Here is a 25,184-nt window from a genome sequence, read left to right as displayed (position 1 = left end):
CAGGTAGGCAGTGGCTCAGCAAAATCAGCTGTGTGCCCGCCGACCTGCCAATGGCCAATTGAGGCCATTGACAGAGTCATTAAACTAATTAATGGACCTGTCTGTCCAACCTTAAGGCTGGCGGGCAGGCCAGCAGCCCAGGCAAGCATTAGAAAAAGCATGAAACCTCATCCACGGGTGGGTTAAGGTTTCATGTAGGTTTTAAAAAATGTAATTGAAGTGTATGTAAAAGTTATGGACATGTCCCAACTCATGTAACAGTGTCACATGAGGGGACATGTCAGGGAATTTTTTTTCTATTTTTCAGATTTTTTTAATGTACAGCTGAAATCCCTGAGCCAACACCTAGCCTCAGGGCATGCGCGAAAGAGTGCACTCTTGGCTTAGGGAATCCCCTCCTGCCTGCACAGGGAACAGATAGCGCTTCCGTGCGGACATAATGTTGGGCGGGCCTTAATTGGCCCACCTATGTAAAATGGTGGTGTGCCCCCCGATTAGAGGTGCGCCTCCATCTGCCTGCTCTTAACCATCCCCCCCTAACAGGGGGAAAATTCTGCTCCTAGAGTTTAGAAGAGTGAGAGGTAGCCAAATCAAAATACTTAAATTCCTTAAGGGACTTGACAGGGTAGGTACTGAGAAAATGCTACCCCTGGCTGGGTAATCAAGAACATGGGGCCAAAGTCTCAGAATAAAGGAGTTGGCTATTTAGGACAGAGATGAGAAATTTCTTCATTCAAAGGATTGTGAATCTTTGGAATTTTCTATCCCAGAAAGCTGTGGATGCTCAGTTATTAAGTATATTTAAGATCTTTGGATACCAAGGGAATTATGGGATTTGAGAAAACCATCAATAGATTTTTGGATACCAAGGGAATTAAGGGATTGGGGGATACTGTGAGAAGGTGGGGTTGAGGTAGATTAGTTGTGCTCTTGTTGAATGGAGGACCAGGCTCAAAGAGCCAATTAGCCTTCTCCAGCTCCTATTTCTCATGTTCCTATTCCTGAGATGAGGGGTTTATCTTATGAAGAAAGTTTGAACAGATTGGGCCTATACCTATGGAGTTTAGAAGAATGAGGTGATCTTACTGAAACATATAAGCTCATGAGGTGATTTTATAGGGTAGATACTGGGAGGATGTTTCCACTTGTGGGAGAGATGAGAACTAGGGGCTACTGCTTAAAAATAAGAGGTCTACCATTTAAGATGGAGATGAGGAAAAAAAAATGATCTCAAAGGGTCATTATTCTGTGGAATTCTCTTTCCCAGAAAGTAGTGAAGGCTGGATCATTCAATTTATTCAAGGCAAAGTTAGACAGATTTTTGATAGACGAGGGAGTCCAGGGTAATGGGGATCAGATAGCAAAGTGGAGTTGAAACAACCAGATCAGCATGACCTTACTGAATGGCAGAGCAGGCTCAAAGGGCTGAATGGTTTACTCTTGTTTCTAAGTCCTATGTTCCTATCCCACAGGAAAACATTCAGGTAAGAGTCCAACCTAGGGGGGAGTGGGGGGGGGGGTGGTGGTGGTGGTGGTGTTTCTGGTGGGCAGCCTCCCCAATTCGTTCCTTTGACAGATTTTGCACAGCACCCTGCCTGGAAGTGGACTGTTAATGCTGTGATTTGTCATTGACAAATGGATCCTGACTTGCTACTGGCCATCTCACTGTTTGTGCGCCTGTTCAGATAAAATCCAGCCCATTAACTTTATTTCTTTCTCCACAGATGTGGCCTGACTTGCTGAGTATTTCCAGCATTTTTTATTTTTATTTTGGATGGCCTCTAGCCCCACTTTTTCTCTTAGCTGGCCCATAAAAAATTTCCAACTTATCTTTTGAGGTCTGAAGAGGTTTTTGATACCTGCCTTTTGGATACTCCAATCTGAAGGGAATGGTGGCAATCTGTAATGCCTATTTACTCTGAGGCAAAAGTTCCAAAGGAAAAATACAGCATGCATTATGATGCCCTCCTGCTCATTTACATTTAATTTAAAGGACCTCACCTATGTCAAGCAGGAAACTTCAGACCTGTCAGGAATACTTCTGGAATTGAGAACATTCCAGAAACAGAATGAGGAAAATTGGCCCTTTTGTATTTTCACATTGAGTAAGCAAGAAAAAATTGGAGACAATGAAACCAACAATATGTTCAAGTACATTAACAGAATACAGATAAAAAAACATCTGAATTTTCTATCTCTTTGTTGATAAATTTGGTTTGCAGATCTGTTTGTGAGTGGGGGCAGCAAATGGTGGAGTGAGTCGCAAACTATAAAATACTGTAACAAATTAACAATTGAAATATTTGAACATTTCATAAACTTATTATGCAAATCTGGTTGACTCACTGTTTTCTTACTGATATTACTAAAATTTTGACATAAAGACAACAGTGAATAAAGCATCAGTAGTCGAAACTGGATGCAAACCTTTTGATGACTTCCACTAATAGAAAATTCTTACCTTCAGGGAATGCAGCAAACATTATCAGGAGCTTAGTAAAGCCAGTTTCCTATCACGAAAACACAATTTTAGGAAGCTACCGAACAAACCATTTTCCTGAATTATTCTATTGTTAAAGTTTGATAAAAATCAACAAAATAAAGTACCTTAAACAACTGTTATATCACAGAATGCATCATAATAACCAATTACAAAATCTATCTCAAGTATATAAAGAAATTGTTTACATACAATCATACGCATTGGAAGCAGGAGTAGGCCACTCAGCCTCTTGAGCCTGCTCCGTCTTTCAATAATTTCATGGCTGATCTGATTTTAATTTCAACTCCGCATCCCCAACTATTCCCGATAACCTTTCACCCTCTTGCTTATCAAGAATCTATCTTTCTCTGGCCTAAAAATATTCAAAAGGCTCTGCTTCCACCTTTTAAGGAAACGAGTTCCAAAGATTCACGATCCTCTGAGAGGAAAAATTTCTCCTCATCTCTGTCTTAAATGGGCGACCCCTTATTTTTAAACAGTGACCCCCTAGTTCTAGATTCTCCCACAAGAGGAAACATCCTTTTCGCATCCACCTTGTCAAGGCCCCTCAGGACCTTATATATTTCAATCAAGTCTCTTCTTACTCTTCTAAACTCCAGCAGATACAAGCCTAGCCTGTCCAACCTTTCCTCAGAAGACAACCTGCCCATTCTAGGTATTAGTCTAGTAAACCTTCTCTGAACTTCCAATGCATTTACATCCTTCCTTAAATAAGGAGACCAATTTTGTATTCAGGACTCTAGATGTGGTCTCACCAATACCCGGTATAACTGAAACATAACCTCCCTACTTTTGTATTCAATTCCCCTCATAATAAACAATAACATTCCATTGCTGTATCTGCATACTAATCTTTTGTGATTCATACTTGATTGTTCTGTTCACTAATAAAACAAGCATATGCATGGATTTTATAAATGTTTGTTAGCATTTCACAGTAAAACTTACAATCATTGGAATCATGGGATGTTCTGCTAGACTTGTAGTTATTACCAGCAAGTCATTTCGCAGCTGACGATCAGAAAGGGAATAACCATTTACCATTTGGTTCAAAAAGGCTTCTTTCAATGCGCTAAAGATGAAAAAGAAGTAAGCTAATATTATTTTAGTATGACATGCAGAAAACAGGAAGATCTTTTGTAACATACAACAAAATAAGTCCCAATAATACTTTTGGTCAAATTGCATGGTGCATATACAGATGCCTTCCATCTGTTCTTTATCAGGGAACAAAGCATCTTATTTCCACTATCAAAATGTAAAAAAACAGCCCATGCAAATTTTCCCCAACTTGTATCAGCAACTGAAGCTCTATCTGATGCTCAATCAGTTCAAACCCACAGTAAACCATCACTTGTTAAAACAGCTGCTTTAGTGACCATCAGATTATGGAAAATTTAATCTGCCAGAGATGCTCCAATACAATACTCTTCAAGAATTTCTGTGCCCCCAGTACTATCACAGTTAATTTTGTAGGGCATTTTGTAAGACTGTCCTAAAAAGCCAAATATTAATGCTTTGAATGTTTAAGGTGCTGAGACCCAATGTGCCAGTATTTCATTAATTTTTTTTCTCATTTTTACACCGTGGCTTGTTTTTACATAACTCCTAGAGGCTTTTCCTAATATGCACACTACATTGGCCCAGATCTTCCGATCTCCGGATAGTCAGACATGCCTCCCAAGATGTGTTACGGGACTCCATGGGAATTGCCTGAAGTCTGAATTTCCAATAGGAAATTCTCCAGCTCCCCCTGCTTCAACTCTGGGTTAGAGTCAGAGACTTTGGACAGGTCCGACCTAGCTACCCAGGAAACGTTAGACAGGAGAATCCTAGTCTAACTCATGCGTAACTGTACAACTGACACCCCGACTCACCCCAAATCCCCCGTCTGCACCCCCGATGTCCTCGACAAACGTCCTGACCATCCAACTTCCACACCCAACCCCCCAACTCCCTACCTGATGCCCCAGCCCTCTCTGACCCAACCTCATCCCCAGTCCCTGACTTCCACATGACCTGACCCTATCTCACCACCCTACTCCGGCCCTGACTCCCGAAGACCCTAACGCCTGAGCTCCCCAGACCTGACCTCACCACCCGATTAACCCCTCAACCCTCCGACTCGCCTTCCCAACCTGACAGATGTCACTGCATTGATTCCCACCCCAACTTGACCAGACCTCCCCACCTGACTTGCCCAGTGATCCCTCGAATACCCATAACACCTGAACTCTCCCGATTTGATCTGACTTCACCACCTGACTATCCTCCTTGACCTCCCGACACCCCCCTTACCACTGATCCAACCTCAAAAACCTACTCCCTCAACCATTCAACCGGCTTACCCATTGACATTATCCACCCTGCCCCTTACATCTCCTAGCCCCTTACCAACTTATCTTACCCATCCTAACCTGTTACCCATGAACCACACCCACGCTACGCTCTTACCACACCCACCCTACCCCTTTACCACACACGTCCTACCTACCCCTTTACCACACTCACCTTACCCACTTACCTCACCCATCTCCTACCCCCTTAACTTCTCTCCATAGCTGTTCAAAGAAGCTTTGGGGCATTTAAACTCTTCACTAATCAGAATACAGCAGCTAGTATCACAAAATGGGGTGTGGCTTCTGCGCAGATTCCCATCTCCGAGGTTTTCTGCGTTGAGTCAGTTTGGAAGGATCTTTCATCAGGAAATTTCTCAGAAAAATTGAAGGAAGATAAGTGGACATTTTTTTGTCTGATCAAGGCTGGAACCAGAGGTTCCAACCTTGATTGGAAGATTTAGGCCTTTGAAAATTGAACAAGCACATCAAATTACTGCAGCTTTGAATAAATTATATTTCAGCTACCATCAGAAATTAGTACTTAACTTTTTATTGGTTAGTGTGATTACTTTGAGATACTCACTTGATACATTCAAAATTGCTCAGCTGATTAACAAGTTCCTTCTTAGAGGCCTGTTCCAGTAAGTTCCAGAGGACCTCTGATGACCAAAACAAAAGTTGGCCGGATGGATCTGGATCATTTAGGCTGCGGCATATTTTACTTGCTGCCTGTGCATTCAACATCAGGTTACAGTTCATAGCTGGAATTAGACAGACAAGTCAAAAGTCATAGTAAACCAATTGTGAGTATTACAGTTAAGACTGGCAACTAGCTTTGACAATTTAATTAACTTACTCATAGGGGTAAGTCTCAAATGCAAGAAAGGCAAAAAAAATCTCCTTTAGCTTTTGATTTGGTAGGAAGAATGTGGAGTATAATTCTAGTATTGCCCTGCCATTTTTTATATATATATATATATATTAGCATGGTTAACATGTTCACAGTCAACTTAATCTCCACAGAAAATGATTGGCTTGAAAGAATGGTGATCATCAGCCATTTCTTTTCTTGGATGTCCATTTAATTAAGAGGGCTGCCCTGTTCTCTGTCTTCAGTTGTTCTTCTTTCATCAAAAATGAATGAAATCTGTTAGTTTGAGCATACTCCATTGGATACTCCATTGTAATATCCACGGTGGGACTCTTGTTCATCAATATTGATTAAAAGGGAAGGTTTCAGGCTGTGGATCGCTGTACTTGTTAGCACATAGTGAGATGAACCTAAATACTGCATGGCCAGGTGGGGTTTCCTAGCCCGCCACCCGAAGAGTCAGTAGAGAACGGATCACCGCCAATACTGGCAACCAATACCAATGACTGTCAATCATTGCTGAACACCTTAAGGTCTCTCTATCTGAAAGATAGCCACATGCAGGAGGCATTTATGTGACCCATCAAAGACTGCTGGACTGCCACCAGCTTAGGTATTTATGTGGAAAACTAGGGTCAGAAATTTTACGCACCCCCACTGGAGGGTTATTCAGGGGAAATTGAAAGGACGGGATTCCCTCTGGCTTCCCGCCCGCCCCCTACCACACAGCGATCTTATGCTGGGGTGATCAAGGCCTCTGATGGGAAGTCCACCCATGTCCCAAATAAGGTCTTTAAGTGGCCAATTATTGGCCACTTATGGGCTATTTCCCACCCAGCCTCAACTTTTAGGTTGGTGGGAGGATTGAACTTCTGTGGGGAAGCTGGAAAAAGAACAGAGTTATGTCTTCGGTTGGAAGGGCGGGCAGGGTGGGGCCTCCATCAGAAGGCCCCTTCTGAAGTCGGCCCTCCCCGGCATGTGACCCCTTTAACTTACCTGGGCCTCTGGTGCCCGAATTTAGGCTCCAATGTCCTCCTGCATTTCTTCTTCTGTCCACTGCAGTGTTGTTGCTGCAGGAACTGGAGAACTGCTGGCCAATCAGGACTGCCTCCTGAAAGGGAGCAGAAGTCCCACCTGCAGCCACTTAATGCTCATTTGAGTGTGAAATAGCTGTGGGGCACTCAGAATTGGTAGGGACTCTGGATGGCAGGAAGTGAGACCCCACCATCCGAAAAATTCAGGCTTAAGTGTTTTTTTTTATACGCTTGCAGGAAAAGACAGCACATGACACAAAGAGAAGGGCCAAGACCGGCAGAGGGGTACTGTAGAACACCGTGGAGGAGGAGGCCCTGAAACTGGCAGGGCACAAGGGCAGCCCCTCTATCACTGTTGGTAAAGCAGGAGTGTCAGTGCATGAGACTGAGTGAACAAGTGCAGGGACACAAAGGTGCATCTGGCACATATGAAGCATAGTGCTCATTTGTCCTCCGCTGGACACATAGAACTCCACAATAAGGATAGTTGGAATGATGTAATGAGAAACCCTTAATCCTTCAATCTATCTGCTCTCTCACACAGCTTAGGATCAGAGAGCTGGAGTGACTGGTTGGGGGCTTGGGGTGGTGTGAGATGTGGGTGGAGGCGGAGATCATTCAGCAAGTTTGCTTTTAAGTACAGTTTGTATATGAAAAAGTTCTTCCTGATACAGCTTCTGCTGCAAATCACTTTTAAGGCATGTCATTAAAATTTCCAGGCATTCTGTTGCAAACTTCAGTGAAAGTTTAGAGCATTTAGTCCAAGTCTCCAACAATAGGGACAATTCCATTAACAACATTACAGTGTTGGAGGAATCCACAGAAGGGGGCTTCGGGCAGCGTATCTCTACCCTCCAGAAGTTTGAAGTTTCTACGTAACTACTGTGTATGAGTGCGCCTTGGGAATTCCTATGGATCCCGACACTAAACAGCAGCAAACTCCTGAGTGTTTGCCACTACTCCAAATAGAAGATCAGGGCCAATGTATTAAAATACTCATTGTCTCCTGGCATTCCGATTAGCAGCAAGAACTTCCCATGCATCGACTCCAGTCCTGGTCAACTTGAGGTCTCGCCTACAGACTGCAGCAGCCTGTGTCTATATGCAGCAAGACCTGGAAAACATTCAGGTTTGGATTGCTAAGTAGCAAGTAACATTCATGCTACACAAATGCCAGGCAATGACCATCTCCAATAAGAGAGAATCCAACCATCTCCCATTGACATTCAATGGCATTACCATTGCTGAATACCACATCATCAACATCCTAGGGGTTACCATTGACATAAACTTAACTGGACCAGCATATAAATACTGTGGCTATAAGAGCAGGTCAGACACTGGGAATTCTGTGGTGAGTAACTCACCTCCTGACTCCCCAAAGCCTGTCCACCATCTACAAGGCACAAGTCAGGAGTGTGATGGAATACTCTCCACTTACCTGGATGAGTGCAGCTCCCACAACACTCAAGAGGTTGACACCATCAAGGACAATGCAGTCCACTTGACTGGCACCTTTCAGCACCTTCAACATTCACTCCCTCCACTATCGACGCACAGTAGCAGCAGTGTGTACTGTCTACAAGAGGCATTGCAGCAACTCACAAAGGCTCCTTCAACAACACCTTTCAAACCCACATGACCTTTACCAATTAGAAGGGCAAGGGCAGCAGATGCGCAGGAACACCAACATCTACAACATCCCCTCCAAGAAACACAGCATCTGACTTGGAATTATATTGCCACTCTTTCACTGTCACTTGGTCAAAATTATAGAACTCCTTCTTAACAGCACTTTGGGTGTGCCTACACCACATGGGCTGCAGCAGTTCAAGAAGGTGGCTCTCCACCACCTTCTCAAGGGCAATTAAGGATGGGCAATAAATGCTGGCCTAGCCAGCAACACCCAAACCCCATGAAAGAATTAAAAAAAGATATCCTTGTATTGCAGACATGGTCAACCTATTGTTTTCATGCCGATAGCAAGTTCGCCATAGAGCATGACTTTGGGGATGCGGCTGTTATCCATTCGGCTCACATGACCCAATCAAATGTTTAAGAATTAAGGGGATGGTAGCATACTGGTAATGTTACTGGACTGATAATCTAGAGGCCTGGACTAATGCTCCATAGACAAAAGTTCAAATCCCATCATGGCAGCTGGGGGAATTTAAATTTAATTAATTATTAAATATGGAACAAAATGCTAATCTCATTAATAATGATCATGAAACTACCAGATTGTCATAAAAGATCAAATGGTTCACTAATGCCCTTCAAAGGGGGAAATCTGCCATCCTTATCTGACCTACATTTGATTCCAGACCCACTCTTAACTGTCCTCTGAAATGGCCTAGGAAACCACTCTCAAACTGCTGTCAAAAGCACTGTGGGTGTACCTTTGCCACATGGACCACAGTGGTTCAAGAAGGTAGCTCACCAACATCTTCTCAAGGGCAATTAGGGATGGGAAAAAATGCTAGCCTTGTCAGCAATGCTTAAATCCCAAGAACAAAAAAAAACATAAAAATAAAAAGTAAAATTAAAAGCATAGTCCAAAAGTTAAAATGAAATTTGAACATTAGAAAGTTACTGTTTATGTTGATCCAGATTTTTCCAATTTCTTTGGCTGATTTACAATAGTTCCTGGTGTATAAGAAATAGGGAGAACAACACTTACCACACAATATCTGATGCCCAATATCCACTTTTATAATCAATCTATCATAGCCATGTTAATGACATCTTTATATAAGTACATCCATACAATAGCTTTATTTAATAGTATTGTAATGGAAAACTACTGCAATAGATATAAATATTCCTCAATTAATTCGAAAAAGGGCTTGGTATTAAATTATGCAGGCATTTTGAATAGCGTGTAACATAGCAGACATTGTCATTAAAAAAAAGTTAACAGAAATCAGAATAAGCTCTTATAAATCGAAGTATACTGCAAATAGTTCAGAAAATACTTACCAGATGAATACGAAAGACACTGCAAGGTCTGGATTATCTGTAACTTTACCTCTGGTTGGCTTCCAACTAGAGTAAGGCCCATGATCAGGGTTTCTACCACGCCACTCTCTTCAATCATTTGCATATTGTAGCTCTTACTCGTTGGATAATATTCTGAAAAAGTTGTGTTAATTGCAAGCAGGTCTGAATAACAAAACAAAATTCTTTTTGAAAAAAATTACTTCACATCCAATTAAGACTACAGGAAATACAAAGAAAGTTTGACACTAAATACATTTTTAGCAAAAAATAAACTAAATATAGCAAAAAGGTGCATAGTGACTAAATTACACCAGAATACCTTCAAATTCCTGTTTGGGTGGTTCTTTGGAATACAGTCTCATTATAGAGTCACAGATTTGTAATCGGACCTCTGCACTGGGTACTCTCAGTAAGTAACCTGTCAGAGAGTTGGTGAGAATTATTGGTTGCAAAACTGCCCTTTTCTTTACTGCTAAATTCAACTCTGAACTCAAATGATGGTGCTTAGTTTCCATATTTTTAAGTATTAGAAAGGTTACAATCGAAAGTTATTTTTCAGGTTATTAGAAACGCACCAAGGGAATAATGTGGATAACTTGGTGAGATGCCCAAAACTGTTACTGTTACTAAATTCAGTTATCTACCACAGGAAAGACAGACAATATTAGCAGTATAGGCATTGGCACTGAATGTCATCTGTGTCCACCAAGCTGGACATACATTTTATTCCTGCTTTTCAAACGTTTCATTCCCTTCATTTTCAAAATATCACTTCTTAAATATAGTGGTTTAGATTTGCTCCTTAACTGTTTGGATATTAAACATAACCTGGGAGAACTCAGAAGTACAATTCTGGTGCAGAAGGTCACACAGTGTCACAGAATGTGGGATACCCTGTCGCAGGGAGTAGTTGAGGTTATGGCATAGATGCATTCAAGGGGAAACTAGATAACCACATGAGGAAGAGAGGAATTGAAGGATCTGTGAATGGGGTGGGATGAAGAGGGATAGCGGAGGCATGTATGCAGCTTAAATACGAGCTTGGGCCTGTTGGACTGAATGGCCTATTTCTGTGCCATATCTAATTCGTAATAGAACCTGTCTGATTTTTCTTCCCTTGAAATTAAGAATTGAAAATTTAGCACATTTTGTAAAGGGGTGTGCAATACTCCCCACCAGATTTTCCTTCCTGCACTCTGCCTAGTAAAGATGAAAATCTATTCCATAAATTCAACACTAGAACCGAACAGAGAAAGTTTAATTAGTCTGTGACCAGATTTCTAACGCTAGTTGTAAAGGGAGGCAAGGAAATTCCCAAAGTGAAAGATTGGGGGAAAATGAAACCAATCAATTAGCAGATTTCACTCAAATACATTTTCTTGTGAGTTATAGGGTGGCAATATCAAGTAACAGGCAGCATGTGTCCTGGCTACACTCTAGGGGCAGGAATGTTGCATGATAGAGGAAGGACTTAATAAATAGAGAAATCAAAATGAAAGCTGGATTTTTTTTTTGTTCTTGCCATTCATAGTTATTTATTCAGATAGGTAACATATACTACCCTACATAAAATGAATGTAGATTTTTACATTAGTACTGTTCTATAGATTTTTCTGTGGTAAAACCTTCAAAATGTTTTCCAATATTTTGAACCATATGAAATGATATTAACATACCCATTTGCGAAATAGACTCAGATACAACTTGGGCAAAGTTAGACTCATCAGATGACTTCTCCTTTAGAAAAGGTAAGCTGATGAAAACAAGAAAAACAACGCCAGGTAATAGTCCTTTTAAAATTAAAATTCAGATAATGTAAACATTACGACTTGTATTTTATTAAATATTCTTTGCCATGTAAAGCCTTCTGAAAGCTTTTATATTTATATATATGCTATTGTTTTTTTTTAAATTCATTCATAGGCCATGAGCATTGCTGGAAAGCTAGCATTTGTTGTCCATCCCTAATTGTTCTTGAGAATGTAGTGATGAGCTGTCTTCTAATCTGATGCAGTTTATCTGGTTTAGATACATTTTCAATACTGTTAAGAAGGGTGTTTCATGATTTTGACCCAGCAACAGTGAAGGAATGGCGATATAGCTTCAAGTCAGGATAGGGTGTGACTTGGGGAGGAACTTGCAGCTGGTGGTGTTCCCAAGCATCTGCTGCCCTTGTTCTTTAAGATGGTAGATGGTAGAGGTTACAAGTTTGAAAGTTGCAGTTGAAGGGGTTTTGGCTGCTGTGCCGCAACTGTGTACCAGTTGTGGAGGAAGTGAATGTTTAAACTGTTGGATTGGGTGCCGATTAAATGAACTGCTTTGTCTTGGATGATGTTGAGCTTCTTGAATGTTATTGGAGCAACACTCAGTCAATCAAATGAAGAGCATTCCATCATACTTCTGACCTGGGCCTCGTAGATGCTGGGCAGGCTTTGGGGAGTCAGGAGGTGAGTTACTCACCACAGAATTCCCTGCTTCTGACCTGCTCTTAGCCACAGTCTTTATGTGGCTGGTCCAATTAATTTTCTGGACAATGGTGCCCCCCAGGATGTTGACGCTGACGGTTTCAGTGATGGTAATGCCATTGGCATCAAGGGGAGATGGTTAAATTCTCTTTTGCTGGGAATGATCATTTCAAGCATTTCAACATTAACACACAGGATAATGAAATTTGGGAATGCAGGCAACCATTAAGCAGGCGCAGGTGCTGCATATATGGCATCTCATTTATGAAAGACTTTCATGTGATTTCCAGAATTGGCATTCATTTTTTTTTCATAGTTTGCCATTGTGAGATTTGAACTCTTGATCTTGGGGTTACAAACCCAGTACCATAACCACTTGGCTATTTAGGCCAAGCTCAGAATTGGCATTCATAATGGGCCAAAGGGCATCCGACATTAATCATGAGCAACTTATTGTTAATTAGTATGCCAGATCTGAGATTGAACCACTGAGCTAGGTCAGGTCACGCATGTCATTTAAACTTTTTCCAACCTCTGTGGGGTTCAGATGTTGAGTTTCAATGTTAGCGGCTCAGATACAAGGCTGCAACAGCAACAAGGCTAGTAGGGCAGAAGCCACTATAGACCATGACAGTTCCTATTGGTTCAAGATTGTGAGCTTCACTATTTTTACCCGTTGTTTATTAATCTTTTCAATCTATCATTTCAGAGAGAAGGATAAAACAGTTATGGATCCAGGTCTCAATGAGGGTTCTCATAGAATGGAGGAGGATAAGAAGAGACAGGCGACACTGAACACATCTTCAGGAGAGACCCAGCCTGAGGTCCAGAGAGGAGGGGAGCCACAGCAAGAACATGAGGATCAGGAGAACAGAGCCAGACCATGGAGACAACTCACTAGACCAAAGGTCTACTGAAGAAGACTCTCCTATATGCAGATGAGTGAGAGACAATGCTTGTCTTGAACTCGGTTGGATCACACCTGCCGCATTGTTTGGGAGGAACTAACACCCTGTGGAGTCGAAGGCTATCCCCTGCCAGTGGCCTTGAAAGTCACCGTCATGCTCAATTTCTTTGCCTGAGGATCATTCTAGGGATTCACAGGTGACCTGTGTGGCATCTTGCAGTCTACCATACATAGATGCTTCAAGGTCACAGATAGCCTCTACAGCAAGGCATATCACTATGTGAGTTTTGTACTTGGTGAAGATAGCAAGTCTGTGAGATTCAATAGGTTTTCAGCTGTCTCAGGCTTCCGAAGAGTGCATAACACCAGAACATAAGACCATAAGATGTAGGGGCAGAAGTAGGCCATTTGGCACATCGAGTCTGCTCTGCCATTCAGTGAGATCATGGTTGATCTGATAATCCTCAACTCCACTTCCCTGTCTTGTCCCCATAACCCTTGATTACCTTACTGATTGAAAATCTGTCTATCTCAGTCTTGAATATATTTAACGACCCAGCCTCTGCAGTAAAGAACTCCACAGATAGACTACCCTCTGAGAGAAGAAATTACTTCTCATCTCTATTTTAAATGCGGGCCCCCTTACTCTAAGATTATGCCCTCTGGTCCTAGACTATTCCACAAGGGGAAACAGCCTCTCAGCATCTGCCTTGTCAAGCTCCCTAAGAATCTTATGTGTTTCAATAAGGTTGCTTCTCATTCTTCTAAACTCCAATGAGTACAGGCCCAACCTATTCAATCTCTCCTCATAAGAAAATCCCTCCATACCAGGGATCAACCTAGTGAACCTTCTCTGGACTGCCTCCAATGCCAATATATCTTTCCTTAGATAAGGGGACCAAAATTGTTCACAGTGTTCCAGGTGTGGTCTAACTGATGCCTTTTATAGTTTTAGAGAGACTTCTCTATTTTTATACTCCATTCCCTTTCAAATAAAGGCTAACATTCCATTTGCCTTCACACACAAAAACAAAAATTGCTGGAAAAACTCCGCTGGTCTGACAGCATCTGTGAAGAGAAGGACAGAATTAACGTTTCTTCCCAGAACTTATTACAGGAAGAAGAGTCATACTGACTCGAAACATTAACTCTGTCTTTCCCTCCACAGATGCTGTCAGACTTGCTAAGTTTTTACAGCATTTTTTTGTTTTTGTTTCAGATTTCTGGCATCTACAGTATTTTGCCCTCATTCCATTTGCCTTTCCTATTACCTATTGAACTTGTATGTTAGTTTTCTGGGATTCATATGGGTTATTGGGTGCAAACGACTGCACCCATGGGGCTTTAAGGGCTCCATTACAGCAGTCCCTAATGTTTATCAACCATAAAGGCTTTCATTCCATCAATATCCAACTGGTCTGCGATCATCAATTGCACATAATGCATGTTTGTGCCAGGTACCCTTGGAATTGCCATGACTCATACATCCTGAGTCACTCCCAGGTGCTTCAGATATTCGAAGGGTCTGAGCAACTACAAGGATGGCTGTGTGGGACTAATAGGTACCCACTAAAATGCTGGCTCATGACACCCGTGTGTCAGCCTCAGAGTGCCTTGGAGTAGAGGAACAACACAGGTCACAGTTCCACACAGTCCCTAATCAAGTGGATCATTGCATTCTAAAGATGCACTTCTAATGTTTGGACCACTCGGGTGAGGCATAGTGATACACTCCAGCTAGGGTATTCTACATCATCGTGTATGTTGTGCCCTTCACAACCAGGCACTGCAAAGGGGAGATCCCTTGACAGGCAGCAAAATGGAGGAGGATGAGAGCTCCTTGGAGGATGAAGCGTAGGAAGGCCAGGAACCTGAAGAGGGTGATGAGGCTAAGTTTCCACGGGGTGAGACTGAAGAACATTAGTGAGCAGAAGGCAAACAAAAAGGCAAAAGTACAAAAATCTCAATCTAGATTGAGGCCATCAGTGGGGAGAACTCAACTCCATGAGTGTATACTGGGAAATTGTGGGTGCTTCCTTTCACCCATTAATTTTAAAAATAATAAACACTGCTATTTCCAGACATCTGTTCCAGGAGATGAGGTTGCATGTTATTAGCATGCAATCCAAAAATATACTTCATAGTTTAATCCGCAAAACAAGCTCTCATTAAAATATTAAGATATAAGGTGTCCTGGCCAATTTTTACCCCTCAACCAACATCACAAGAAAATCAAATTATCTGGTCATTATCACATTGCTATTTGTAGGAGTTTTCTGAGCGCAAATTGGCTCCCACTTTTTCTACATTACAACAGAGACATCGCTTCAAAAAGTATTATTTAATTAGCTTCAAAGCACTTTAAGGTGTCTGGTAGCCATGAAAGGCACTATATAGATGCAAATCTTTCTTCATGTAACGTTACGTTAATTGGAACTCAGCTAAACTTCAGAATCAGTCATGCTTATGAGTTATGGCAACTCGTATGCTATTTTAATTCTAGAATCAATTTATTGCATTAATTGTAATAATTGCCTTACTTTCTATTTTTGAAAGTGTATAATTAGGAATAGGAAGGAATGTTTGAAAGATAACTTTGTGTTGTGGTTTGTTATTTGAGTTTGGGTACATTGGGAATTCAATGGGCAGGATTTTGCCAGACTGCATGATGTAGAATCACTGGGCAGGGTTTTGCCAGATCGCATGAGGTAGAATCACAGCAGGGGAGTGTGGCGGGCGGTAAAATCTGGTGGAGCTATGGTGAATCGGCTCACCAGCTGTATCCTGCCATTAGGAAATTTTACTGATGGTGGGAACAGCTTCCACAGGCTTCTGCCACAAGGATGCAAGAAGCAAATTTAAATATTTAAATGCCCTATTAAGGGTCATTTTACCAGGCTGTTGGCATTTTGCTGATGACGGATCAACCACACCTGCTGGCTGGAGAGGCCACCAGCTGGATGCATGCAGTCTTTCAGCAGTAGCCTGGGGCGGGGGGGAGTATTTTTTAAGTGAAAGAGGAGCCCCATGGGCAGGGAAGGCAGCCATCGTGGTCCCAGTGATTAGCTCTAAGTGGTTTCCCCTTTGTTAATATAATTTTAAGTTTTGTTTAATTTTTCTTCAACCTACCAGGACATCACTGCAGGAGTTCCTCAGGGTAGTGTCCTAGGCCTAACCATCTTCAGCTGCTTCATCAATGATCTTCCTTCCATCATAAGGTCAGAATTGGGAATGTTTGCTGATGATTGCACAATGTTAAGCACCTTTTGCGACTCCTCAGATACTGAAGCAATCCATGTCCAAATGCAGCAAGACCTGGACAATGTCTAGGCTTGGGCTCACAAGTGGCAAGAAATATTCATGTCACGCAAGTGCCAGGCAATGTCCATCTCCAACAAGAGAGAATCCAACCATCGCCGCTTGATGTTCAATGGCATTACCATCACTGAATTCCCCACTATCAACATCCTGAGGGTTACCATTGACCAGAAACTGAACTGGATTAGCCATATAAATATTGTGGCTACAAGAGCAGGTCAGAGGCTAGGAATCGTGTGACAAGTAACTCGCCTCCTGACTCCCCAAAGCCTGTCCACCATCTACAAGGCACAAGTGAGCAGTGTGATGGAATACTCCCCTCTTGACTAGATGAGTGCAGCTTCCACAACACTCAAGAAGCTTGACACTGTCCGGGATAAAGCAGCCCGCTTGATTGGCACCACATCCACAAACATTCACTCATTCCACCACCGACACACAGTAGCAGCAGTGTGTACCATGTACAAGATGCACTGCAGGAAGTTGGCAAGGCTCCTTTGACAGCATCTTCCAAACCTATGATTACTACCATCCAGAAGGACAAGGGCAACAGATACATGGGAACACCACCAGCTGGAAGTTCCCCTCCAAGTCATTCACCATCCTGACTTGGAAATATATCATTGTTCCTTCACTGTCGCTGGGTCAAAATCCCAGAGCTCCCTTCCTAATTGCACTGTGGGTGTACCTACAGCACATTATTGCAGTAGTTCAAGAAGACAGCTCACCATCACCTTCTCAAGGGCAACTAGGGATGGGTAATAAATGGCAGCCCAGCAAGTGAAGCACAAATCCCATGAATGAATTTTTCAAAAGCACGATGTGGAAGACGTGCTCATGCCACTTTAACTGCTACCAGATTCCAGGAGGAGTAAAGTGAAGGCAAGGGGAGATGGGCATATTTCTCCAGTCCTTTAATGCTATTCCATTGCATTGAAAGGTATGTCCAACTAGTCACATTGAGAGCAAGTTGAACATTCAGATTTGCACCTTCCAGCCTCATGAATGACCAGGCCACAATCTTGAAGAAGGTCAGCGGTGCACCATGTATGCGCTCGCTCTGGGAACTGAAAGTTGACACAACAGCGAGAACACTGCGGCAACGTACTTGATGCAGTCATGACTACATTAATGAGAAACTACTACGGCAGTGAAATGAGACTTGGTTGGGGATTTCCTCCTCCTGTCCAGATCTTGTCCTGTGGCACTCCAACTGAGGGGACAAAGCTGCCATTAATCCTTCAAGGCTACGGAGTTGCCCTCACATAATGATGTGTCGTGAGGAAAAAGGGCTACAAGTGCATTAAGCACTTCCAATAACAATTGTAACAAATCTCCATGACACCACAGAAGGGTGCAGAAACTATCTTCACTGAGGTTGACATCACATGAATGTGAATCTCAAAAAAGGAGACTATCACTGAGTGGGAGGATGGCTAAACCGCAAAATAAGAGGATTCATATGTACATAATCACAATGGCTTCAGTTGACCAAGTCATTCACATAAACATCAAATGTAACAAAAGTGCAATATTTTTACGGTGGCTGCATGCCTGTGATCTAAAATTGATTTCAATATTTCTTAATTTTCCTAACCATACTGCTACACCTGGGTGCAGCCCTGACATTCACAGCAGAGGTGGTGGCAGCCTGCTGACTGCTGTAATATGATGTCTGTGATGACTCTGTGATGGCCCAAGGCCTGGAGGGCCCGAGCTTGATAAGCGTCTCCTGCTCAGGAACAGGTGTACCCTCCTCAATCTAAGCGGCTGGAGTGGATGTGGTCACAGGCAGAGGGGATTCGGAGTGGCTGGACACCCTTGGAGTGTTCTGAGTGGAGGCCCTCCTGGGTGTCCGACTGACACGCATCCTCCCTGTAGGTGCCCAAAGGCCCGTCCCTGACTCCTCGAAGAGATGAGATACCTGGAGGGAGGTCAAGGTGCCTTGTCCCCTCCTCACCTCGACACTGATGGTACCCACCAGTTAGTGTGGCCATGGAGTCCAGGGCTAAGTGCAAATCTGTCAAAACCTGCTGGACCAAGGTCTCCATGGGGGTCACCAACCTTCTCATGGTGACTTTGAGGTGCTCGCATGTCAGAGCCACGACATTAGACAGAACGCAGACTCCTCCATCCTTCGCTCCAGTCTGCTGAATGACTGCCACATCTCTGCCTGATGTTCCACCACCTGTCTTTGCATCTCAAGCATTGGGTAGGTGGCCGCTCGCAGAGGCTCATCACCTGACTCGGACTCAGCAGGTGGCTGGTCTCCAGCAATCCTACAAGTGCTGGAGACTTGGGCTGTCCCTTCCTCTGACCGCTGCATCAGTGAGATGTTCTCTAGTAGGTGACCCCGAGCCTAAACTACAGCTATGTCCCACCGAGGTGTGTGTCTCTGTGCTGGTGGAGGGTGCGAGTGAGCGCAGTGACGGTTCTTCCTCGGTGGCTTCCTCAGCCGGGGCGGTCTGGGGCTTATGTTGGCCCTCCTCGTCTGACTAGATCTGCTGGTACCTACAATTGAGAGAAGAGGGTTTTAGTTCATGAGCAGGCAGATTACAAGATTGCATGTCACTCACTGTGAATGTCAGGATGTGATGAACTCATGGAGGTGTCATCCATACTAGGTTGCTGGGGCAAGCTGATCTCCCCTTCCCTACAGGAGTGATCCCTCTCCTCCCCAGCCAGCTCGGCGGCATCCTCCTCGAACTGGGTGAGGGATATGATGTCAGATGGTCCCTCCCCAGTTCTGGTACCGTTCCTGTCTGTTGTGGGCCAGTTCGCCCTGGATGAAGAGAAAAGAATGTGAAGAGAAGGGATGGAGCAGAGGTTGGGAAACATGTATGTCCCCTGTGTGTGGTGAGCCCTCTCCAGAAGGTGTTGAGGATGGAGTGTGAGCAGCATGATAGATGAGATGGTGGTGATGTGAAACTATCCATGATACAATCAGTGGTGATATGTGTCTCCTGCTAATGGTTGTATGAGATCGCTAAGAGAATAGCCTTCTGAGTACATAATGCCATGATGAGAGTTTGATATTGGAGGGAACTGAAGGATGACGTACCCTGTTAGATGAGATCATTCGTCGTCTTCCTGCATTGGATGGCATTGTGGGTGTGGTAGCTAGCCGTGCTGACGTCTTCTGTTATGGCCTCCCAGGCTGGAGAGGCAAGGCTGATGTGATTCTTGGAGCCGTCCCTTGAGGGCGTTGGGGCAGAAGTGGGGTACAGCCTTCTTCTTTTGGCTTGCATCCTTCTTTGTCTGGTTGCCAGACATCTCTGTGGGTCTCCTGAAAACAGGTGGGCTAGAGAGAGTGAGGTAAGTGTGCTTAGTGTTTAAATATGGCTCCTGCAACTCCGGTCCCATCAGGGGCAAACAAATCAGCTCCCAACCCGCCGGGTGATTCGGGGAGACACTCACCTGTGCATAATTAGCGAGTTTTCAAGTGTGGAATCGGGCACAATTTCCTGCCATTCCAACCAGCGGGGAATGCGCCGTGGAACCTGTCCCCCGGCACTTCGTTTCAAAAATGGAAAATTCTGCCCTATGTGAAATCTGCATTTTTTAAAATCTGCACATTTAATAATTTTTGGTCAGAGCAGATGTTACAAATCTACACCCAGGTATAAACATTTGTGTCACCAAATCCATTTGAGTATTTCAATGACTCAATTTCATTGAGTATGTAACATTGAAAGACAGGCACTTACCCACACAACTTGAGGACTTCACATATTGGCTGTATGTAGGCATCCTGATCTCTTACTTTTTCTGCACAAAGATTAAGAATTTTAAAGACTTGGACCAAGTCTTTAATTGGCTTTTTAACAAAAAGAATGTTAAGGCACTAAAAGTTCATATTATTTTTGGAACATAGGAATCCCTATATAGGAAAAGACAAAGATCCACCTAGTTTACCTTCTGCTGAAATTATTTATCCTGGTTTACATTATCTAGTCTCTTTAGAACCTAAAAACACCAGTCATATCACCTCTCAACATCTCTTTTCCAGTGAGTATACACTCAGTTTACATAATAGCTCCTCATAATACAAGAGCTGGGATTTTCCGGCACCGGTGTGGTGGGTACTGCTGCGGCGGATGTGGCAAGCCAGCCAAGAGTACATTGCCTTTGGTGGCACCAGTAAATTCCACCAGCAGATGAGACTGAAAAATTTCGCTGAAAGGCTCCATCCCTTCACTATGCTGTTTGCTTTTTCAATAGCTCCTACTTTTACTGTGATGATCAGAACTATGCACAATATCCAATTGCACTTTCAAAATCCTAAATACCTAACTGTTGGCCCACCATTCACCTTGACAATTCTGGAACGATTGCTCACTCAATTGAAGATGGTGCTTCAATTCCCTAATCCCCATCAAAATTATCACCCTCTCTTGCCCTGGGCGTTGTCTTAGAATGGCCCTCGGTTCCACTATCTTAAGTTCAAAGGACACAGACTTAAATGGATATGGTGAACAACTGGTTTAACCATTCATTGCCAGATCCAGCTGGACCACATAAAGCGTTTTTGGTTCCTGCTCTCACCTGCCCAAATCTGTTCATTATTCCAGGATCATTCTGCAATGCAAAGCTAACCCCTGGCTTTTTTCTCTAATTCAAACAATCTTCTTAAACTCCTCTTCCCTGTTTCCTCCACCCTGATCTCCAAACACATTTGCAAGCACCTCAGGGACTCCTTTGTCATTAATATTGAGACTATCCAATTTGCTGCTGCTGCCACTTCCCTCTGTATCTCTAATCCATCAGACAAACTTCCTCTAAGGTTCCCCTGCCCTAGTCTTGAACTTCATCTTTCTCTAGTTCTCTCCTATCTCCTCTCATGCCCTCACTGATCTCATCATGTCTATGCGACCCACCTCCTGTTTCCTCAACCAAACTGCTCTGATTAAAACTGCTAAACTCTCATTAAACTGCTGACCACACAACTTTGTTTTATGACTTCTATGATAGCTGATATTGCTAATTGTTCTGTCTTCTCATATAGTCTCCTTCCTCTTCAAATTTGCCATCATCACCATCTCCTCAAAAAAAACCATAACTCCTCTGTTCCTGCAAACTACTGTCCCATCTCCAACTTTCCTTTCTTCTCCAAAGTCCTTGAACGTGTTGTCACCTCCCAAATCTGTGCCCGTCCTTCTTGGAACTCCATGTTTGAATCCCTCCAATCAGATGTCTGTCCTTGCCACAGCACAGAAACAGCTCTTATCAAATTCACAAATGACATCCTATGTGATTGTAACGAAGATAAACTATCCATCACTCCTCATCCTTCTTGACCTACCTGCAGTCTTTGACACAATTAATCACACCTTCCAACCCTAATGTCTCTCCATTGTTGTCCGGCTGGGTAGGACTGCTCTCGCCTAGTTCTATTTTTATATAACCAGTCATACCAAAAAAATCACATGTAATGGCTTTTTTTCCCAATTCTGCATCATTACCTCTCAGTATACCCAAGGATCTATTCTTGTCCCTCTCTTGTACCATCTACATGCTGCCCTCAGCTACATCATCACTTTCCACATGTACGCTGACAACATCCAGCTCTATTTCACCATCATCTTTCTCAGCCCCTCCACTGTATCTAATTTGTCACACTGAATGTCCGACATCCAGTTCTGCATTTCCTTTAAAAATGTTTGAAGACCTAAACCATTGTCTTTAGCGCTCATTACAAACTCTGTTCCATAGCCATCAACTCCATCCCCCTCTTTCGCAAGTGTATGAGGCCAAACCATTCTGCTCAAAACTTTGGTATAATATCTGACTGCAAGATGAGCTACTGACCACATATCAATGCCATCATCAAGCCCACCTATTTCCACCTCCATAACATCGCCTACCTCCAACCCTGCCTCAGCTCATCTTCTGCTGAAACCTTCATCCTTTCCTTTGTTACCTTCGGACTTGACTATTTCAATACGTTCCTTGTTGGCCTTCCATGCTGTAACCCCTGTAAACTTGAGGTCATCTGCTGCCTGTGTTGTAACTGAGACCAAATCTCATTTACCCTTCAACTTTGTGCCTCCTGGCTCTGGTTAAGCAATGCCTTGATTTTAAAATCATCATCTTTGTTTTCAAATCCTCTGTGACCTTGTTCTCCCTATCTCTGTAATCTCTTCCAGCTCTACAAACCTCTAGATATTTGCGTTCCTCTAATTTTGGCATCTTGAGCATCTCCGATTTTAATCATTCCACTATTGGTGACCTTGCACTCAGCTGCCAAGTTTGGAGGTGCAATATACTGTGTATATGGGAGCATGGAGTTCCAAAGGGACACAGACAGATTAAGTGAACAAGTAAAACTGTAGCAATGAAGTTCAACATGGGGAAGTTGAGGCCATTTATTTTGGATTTGACAAAGACAAATCTGCAAAAGCTACTGCAAGAAGAAATCAGAAAGGCAAATACAATGTTGGCCTTTCTTTCTTTTGAGTTTAGAAGCTTGTGCGGTGATTTAATCATTGTGTTTAAAATGATTAACATGATAAACTAGAGGAACTTTCCTTCGCTGGGGAAAATCCAGAACAAGGGATGTAATCATTAAATGAGAACTAGGCCATTTAGGATTGATTCAGGAAGCACTTTTTCTCCCAAAAGGTAGGGAAATCTAGAACTTGTAAAATCTTATGAAAGCTGGATCATTTGGAAATTTTCTAGACTGGTATTGACAGATGTTTGTTAGTTGGGGTGCAAAGGTTGAACAATAGAGTTGAGGTGCAAGTGACCTGAGTGAAGGGTGAAACAAAGAGCTGAATGGTTTATCCTTGTTGCTACGTAACTGTTGTGATATGGCAGGTGGTTTTTGCCAGGCTGACCAAGTCTCAAAGGGAAACTTGGCCAAGCTATCATAGTGATTTTGCAATTTGTATTTATTCTGAGGAGAAATGTACACTGAAGTCAGAAGTAAAGAGTCCACTACCACAGATTTTAAAGATTAAATTAGAACATTTATTAACAAAAGAAAATAAAAAGTTAAACACACAAGATTATAATTACACAGTTAAACTTAGGGCAGAATTTTTCCGAAGCGAAAATGACAGGGATGATGTCAGGGGGAACCCCCGACTTCATCCTGCCCCATTTAAATATTCAGGAAGGCAGGCAGACAGCGCAATCAGCTGTCTGCCTGCCGAACTGTCAATGGCCAATTGAGGCCATTGACAGGGTAGTTAACTCAATTAAAGGCCTTGCCCGTCCAACCTTATGGCTGGCGGGCAGGCCAGGAGCCCCAGCGGGCTTCTGAGAAAACATGAAACCTCATCCACCTGCGGGATGAGGTTTCATGTCTGTTTTTAAAAAGTTCAGTAAAATTTTTGTGATATTTATTAAAATGTCCCATCTCGTGTGACATTGCCACATGAGGGGGACATGTTAATAATTTTTTTTATTTTTCTATTTTTAAAGTTTCAACACTGTCAGTGCTCTCCCTGAGGCAGCACTTGGTCTCAGGGAGATGTGCACTCTTCCGTGCGTATGCGCGAAAGAGTGCACTCTGACAGCTGGGGAATCCCTCTCCCCCCCCGCACAGGAAGTGCATAGCGCTTCCCATCGGGCGGCCCACTGGGTAGGCCTTAATTGGCCCGCCAACTTAAAATGGCGGCAGGGCCCGTTTTGGCGGCGGTGACTGGCTACCCGCCCACCAATCAAGGGCAAAATTCTGCCCTTAGTCTTGTAACAGTTCCCAAAAGATTTCTATTTCACTAGGCTCCCAACTACACACCCCTTTCAGGCAACAGTCCAAATAGATTCTCAATTAATAAAACATCCAGCAAAACTACCACAAGCACCCACGGTTGCTATAAGGGAGGTGTTTCACAGCTTCTCTTTCCCACTCACTCGACAATGAAATTGCAAGGCTTTTAACAAAACCTTGCTCTCTGGAACAAGCAAACACTTCTCTGGGGTGGCTAGAGGCTGCTTTTTCACAGGTCTGTTTCACACAGTCCACCTTCATGATCTCACATGGCCATACACCAGGCAGCTTTCCACCTTCATTTAAATATATTTTCTCCTTTTTGATCTGTAAATCCCTTTGTTTCACCCTTTGGAAATTATTTTTCCTGGAATAGAAAAATATTTCATGTTCTCATTATGGCCAGCACTTTCAAGAAAACTAAACTTAAGAACACTGCCTGATTCATTTTGCCAGTTGTAAAACATCTTTATCCTGTCCCTTTCAAATTCAACCAACCCCTCAACTTATCTACAAATGCAAATGTTAGCTCTAACCTATTTACCTATCTTACTTAGCTCATCCATTTCCATTTCAAAATGCTGTTTTTATACTTGACCCCTTTGATGATTCAAACCTTGCAGTCTGACAGTGTTTAGTTTAAATAAATTAGTCACACACACACACACACACACACACACACACACACACATCACTGCCCCCTCGAGCCTGCTTTAAAGTATCCCATAGTAATATTAGGGAAAAAGTGATATTTCTTTACAGTAGCACACAGTATTTTGAATTGAATTTAATGCACAGAAACATAAATAAGTGAACTGCCAACAGCAAAAGGATACAAAACCAAACTGATAATGTTTCACCACCCTCTTCAAAGCATGCAGATGTCTATCAACAAGGTTGCACTGCGAAAAGTACAAAGATAGGTTTAAAAAAAGAAATAGCTGCAAATGTGATATATGTAATGATATTTGATGAAAAGATAAGCAGCTTCTAAATGCCAGTAAAATTCCCATGCATCATATTCAGTGGT

At 42.9% G+C, this 25,184-nt stretch overlaps 1 protein-coding gene across 1 annotated transcript in view; it reads right to left on the bottom strand.

The window, feature by feature from the left end:
• Window positions 1-25,184, bottom strand: part of LOC121276004 (cilia- and flagella-associated protein 69-like) — a 153,223-nt gene that overhangs the window by 92,833 nt on the left and 35,206 nt on the right. The window contains exons 3-10 of the mRNA XM_041183949.1: window positions 24,991-25,056; window positions 20,145-20,254; window positions 11,424-11,500; window positions 10,067-10,165; window positions 9,727-9,879; window positions 5,426-5,603; window positions 3,452-3,575; window positions 2,462-2,510 (exon numbers count right to left, since the gene is read on the bottom strand). Of these exons, the coding sequence (XP_041039883.1) occupies window positions 2,462-2,510; window positions 3,452-3,575; window positions 5,426-5,603; window positions 9,727-9,879; window positions 10,067-10,165; window positions 11,424-11,500; window positions 20,145-20,254; window positions 24,991-25,056 (856 nt within the window). The remainder of the gene's footprint in view (window positions 1-2,461; window positions 2,511-3,451; window positions 3,576-5,425; window positions 5,604-9,726; window positions 9,880-10,066; window positions 10,166-11,423; window positions 11,501-20,144; window positions 20,255-24,990; window positions 25,057-25,184) is intronic.

The sequence above is a fragment of the Carcharodon carcharias genome, chromosome 3 (genome assembly GCF_017639515.1).
Source record: "Carcharodon carcharias isolate sCarCar2 chromosome 3, sCarCar2.pri, whole genome shotgun sequence".
Taxonomy (NCBI): domain Eukaryota; kingdom Metazoa; phylum Chordata; class Chondrichthyes; order Lamniformes; family Lamnidae; genus Carcharodon; species Carcharodon carcharias.
Note: the sequence above shows the minus strand (reverse complement) of the source record. Positions and strands in the feature narration are given on the sequence as shown.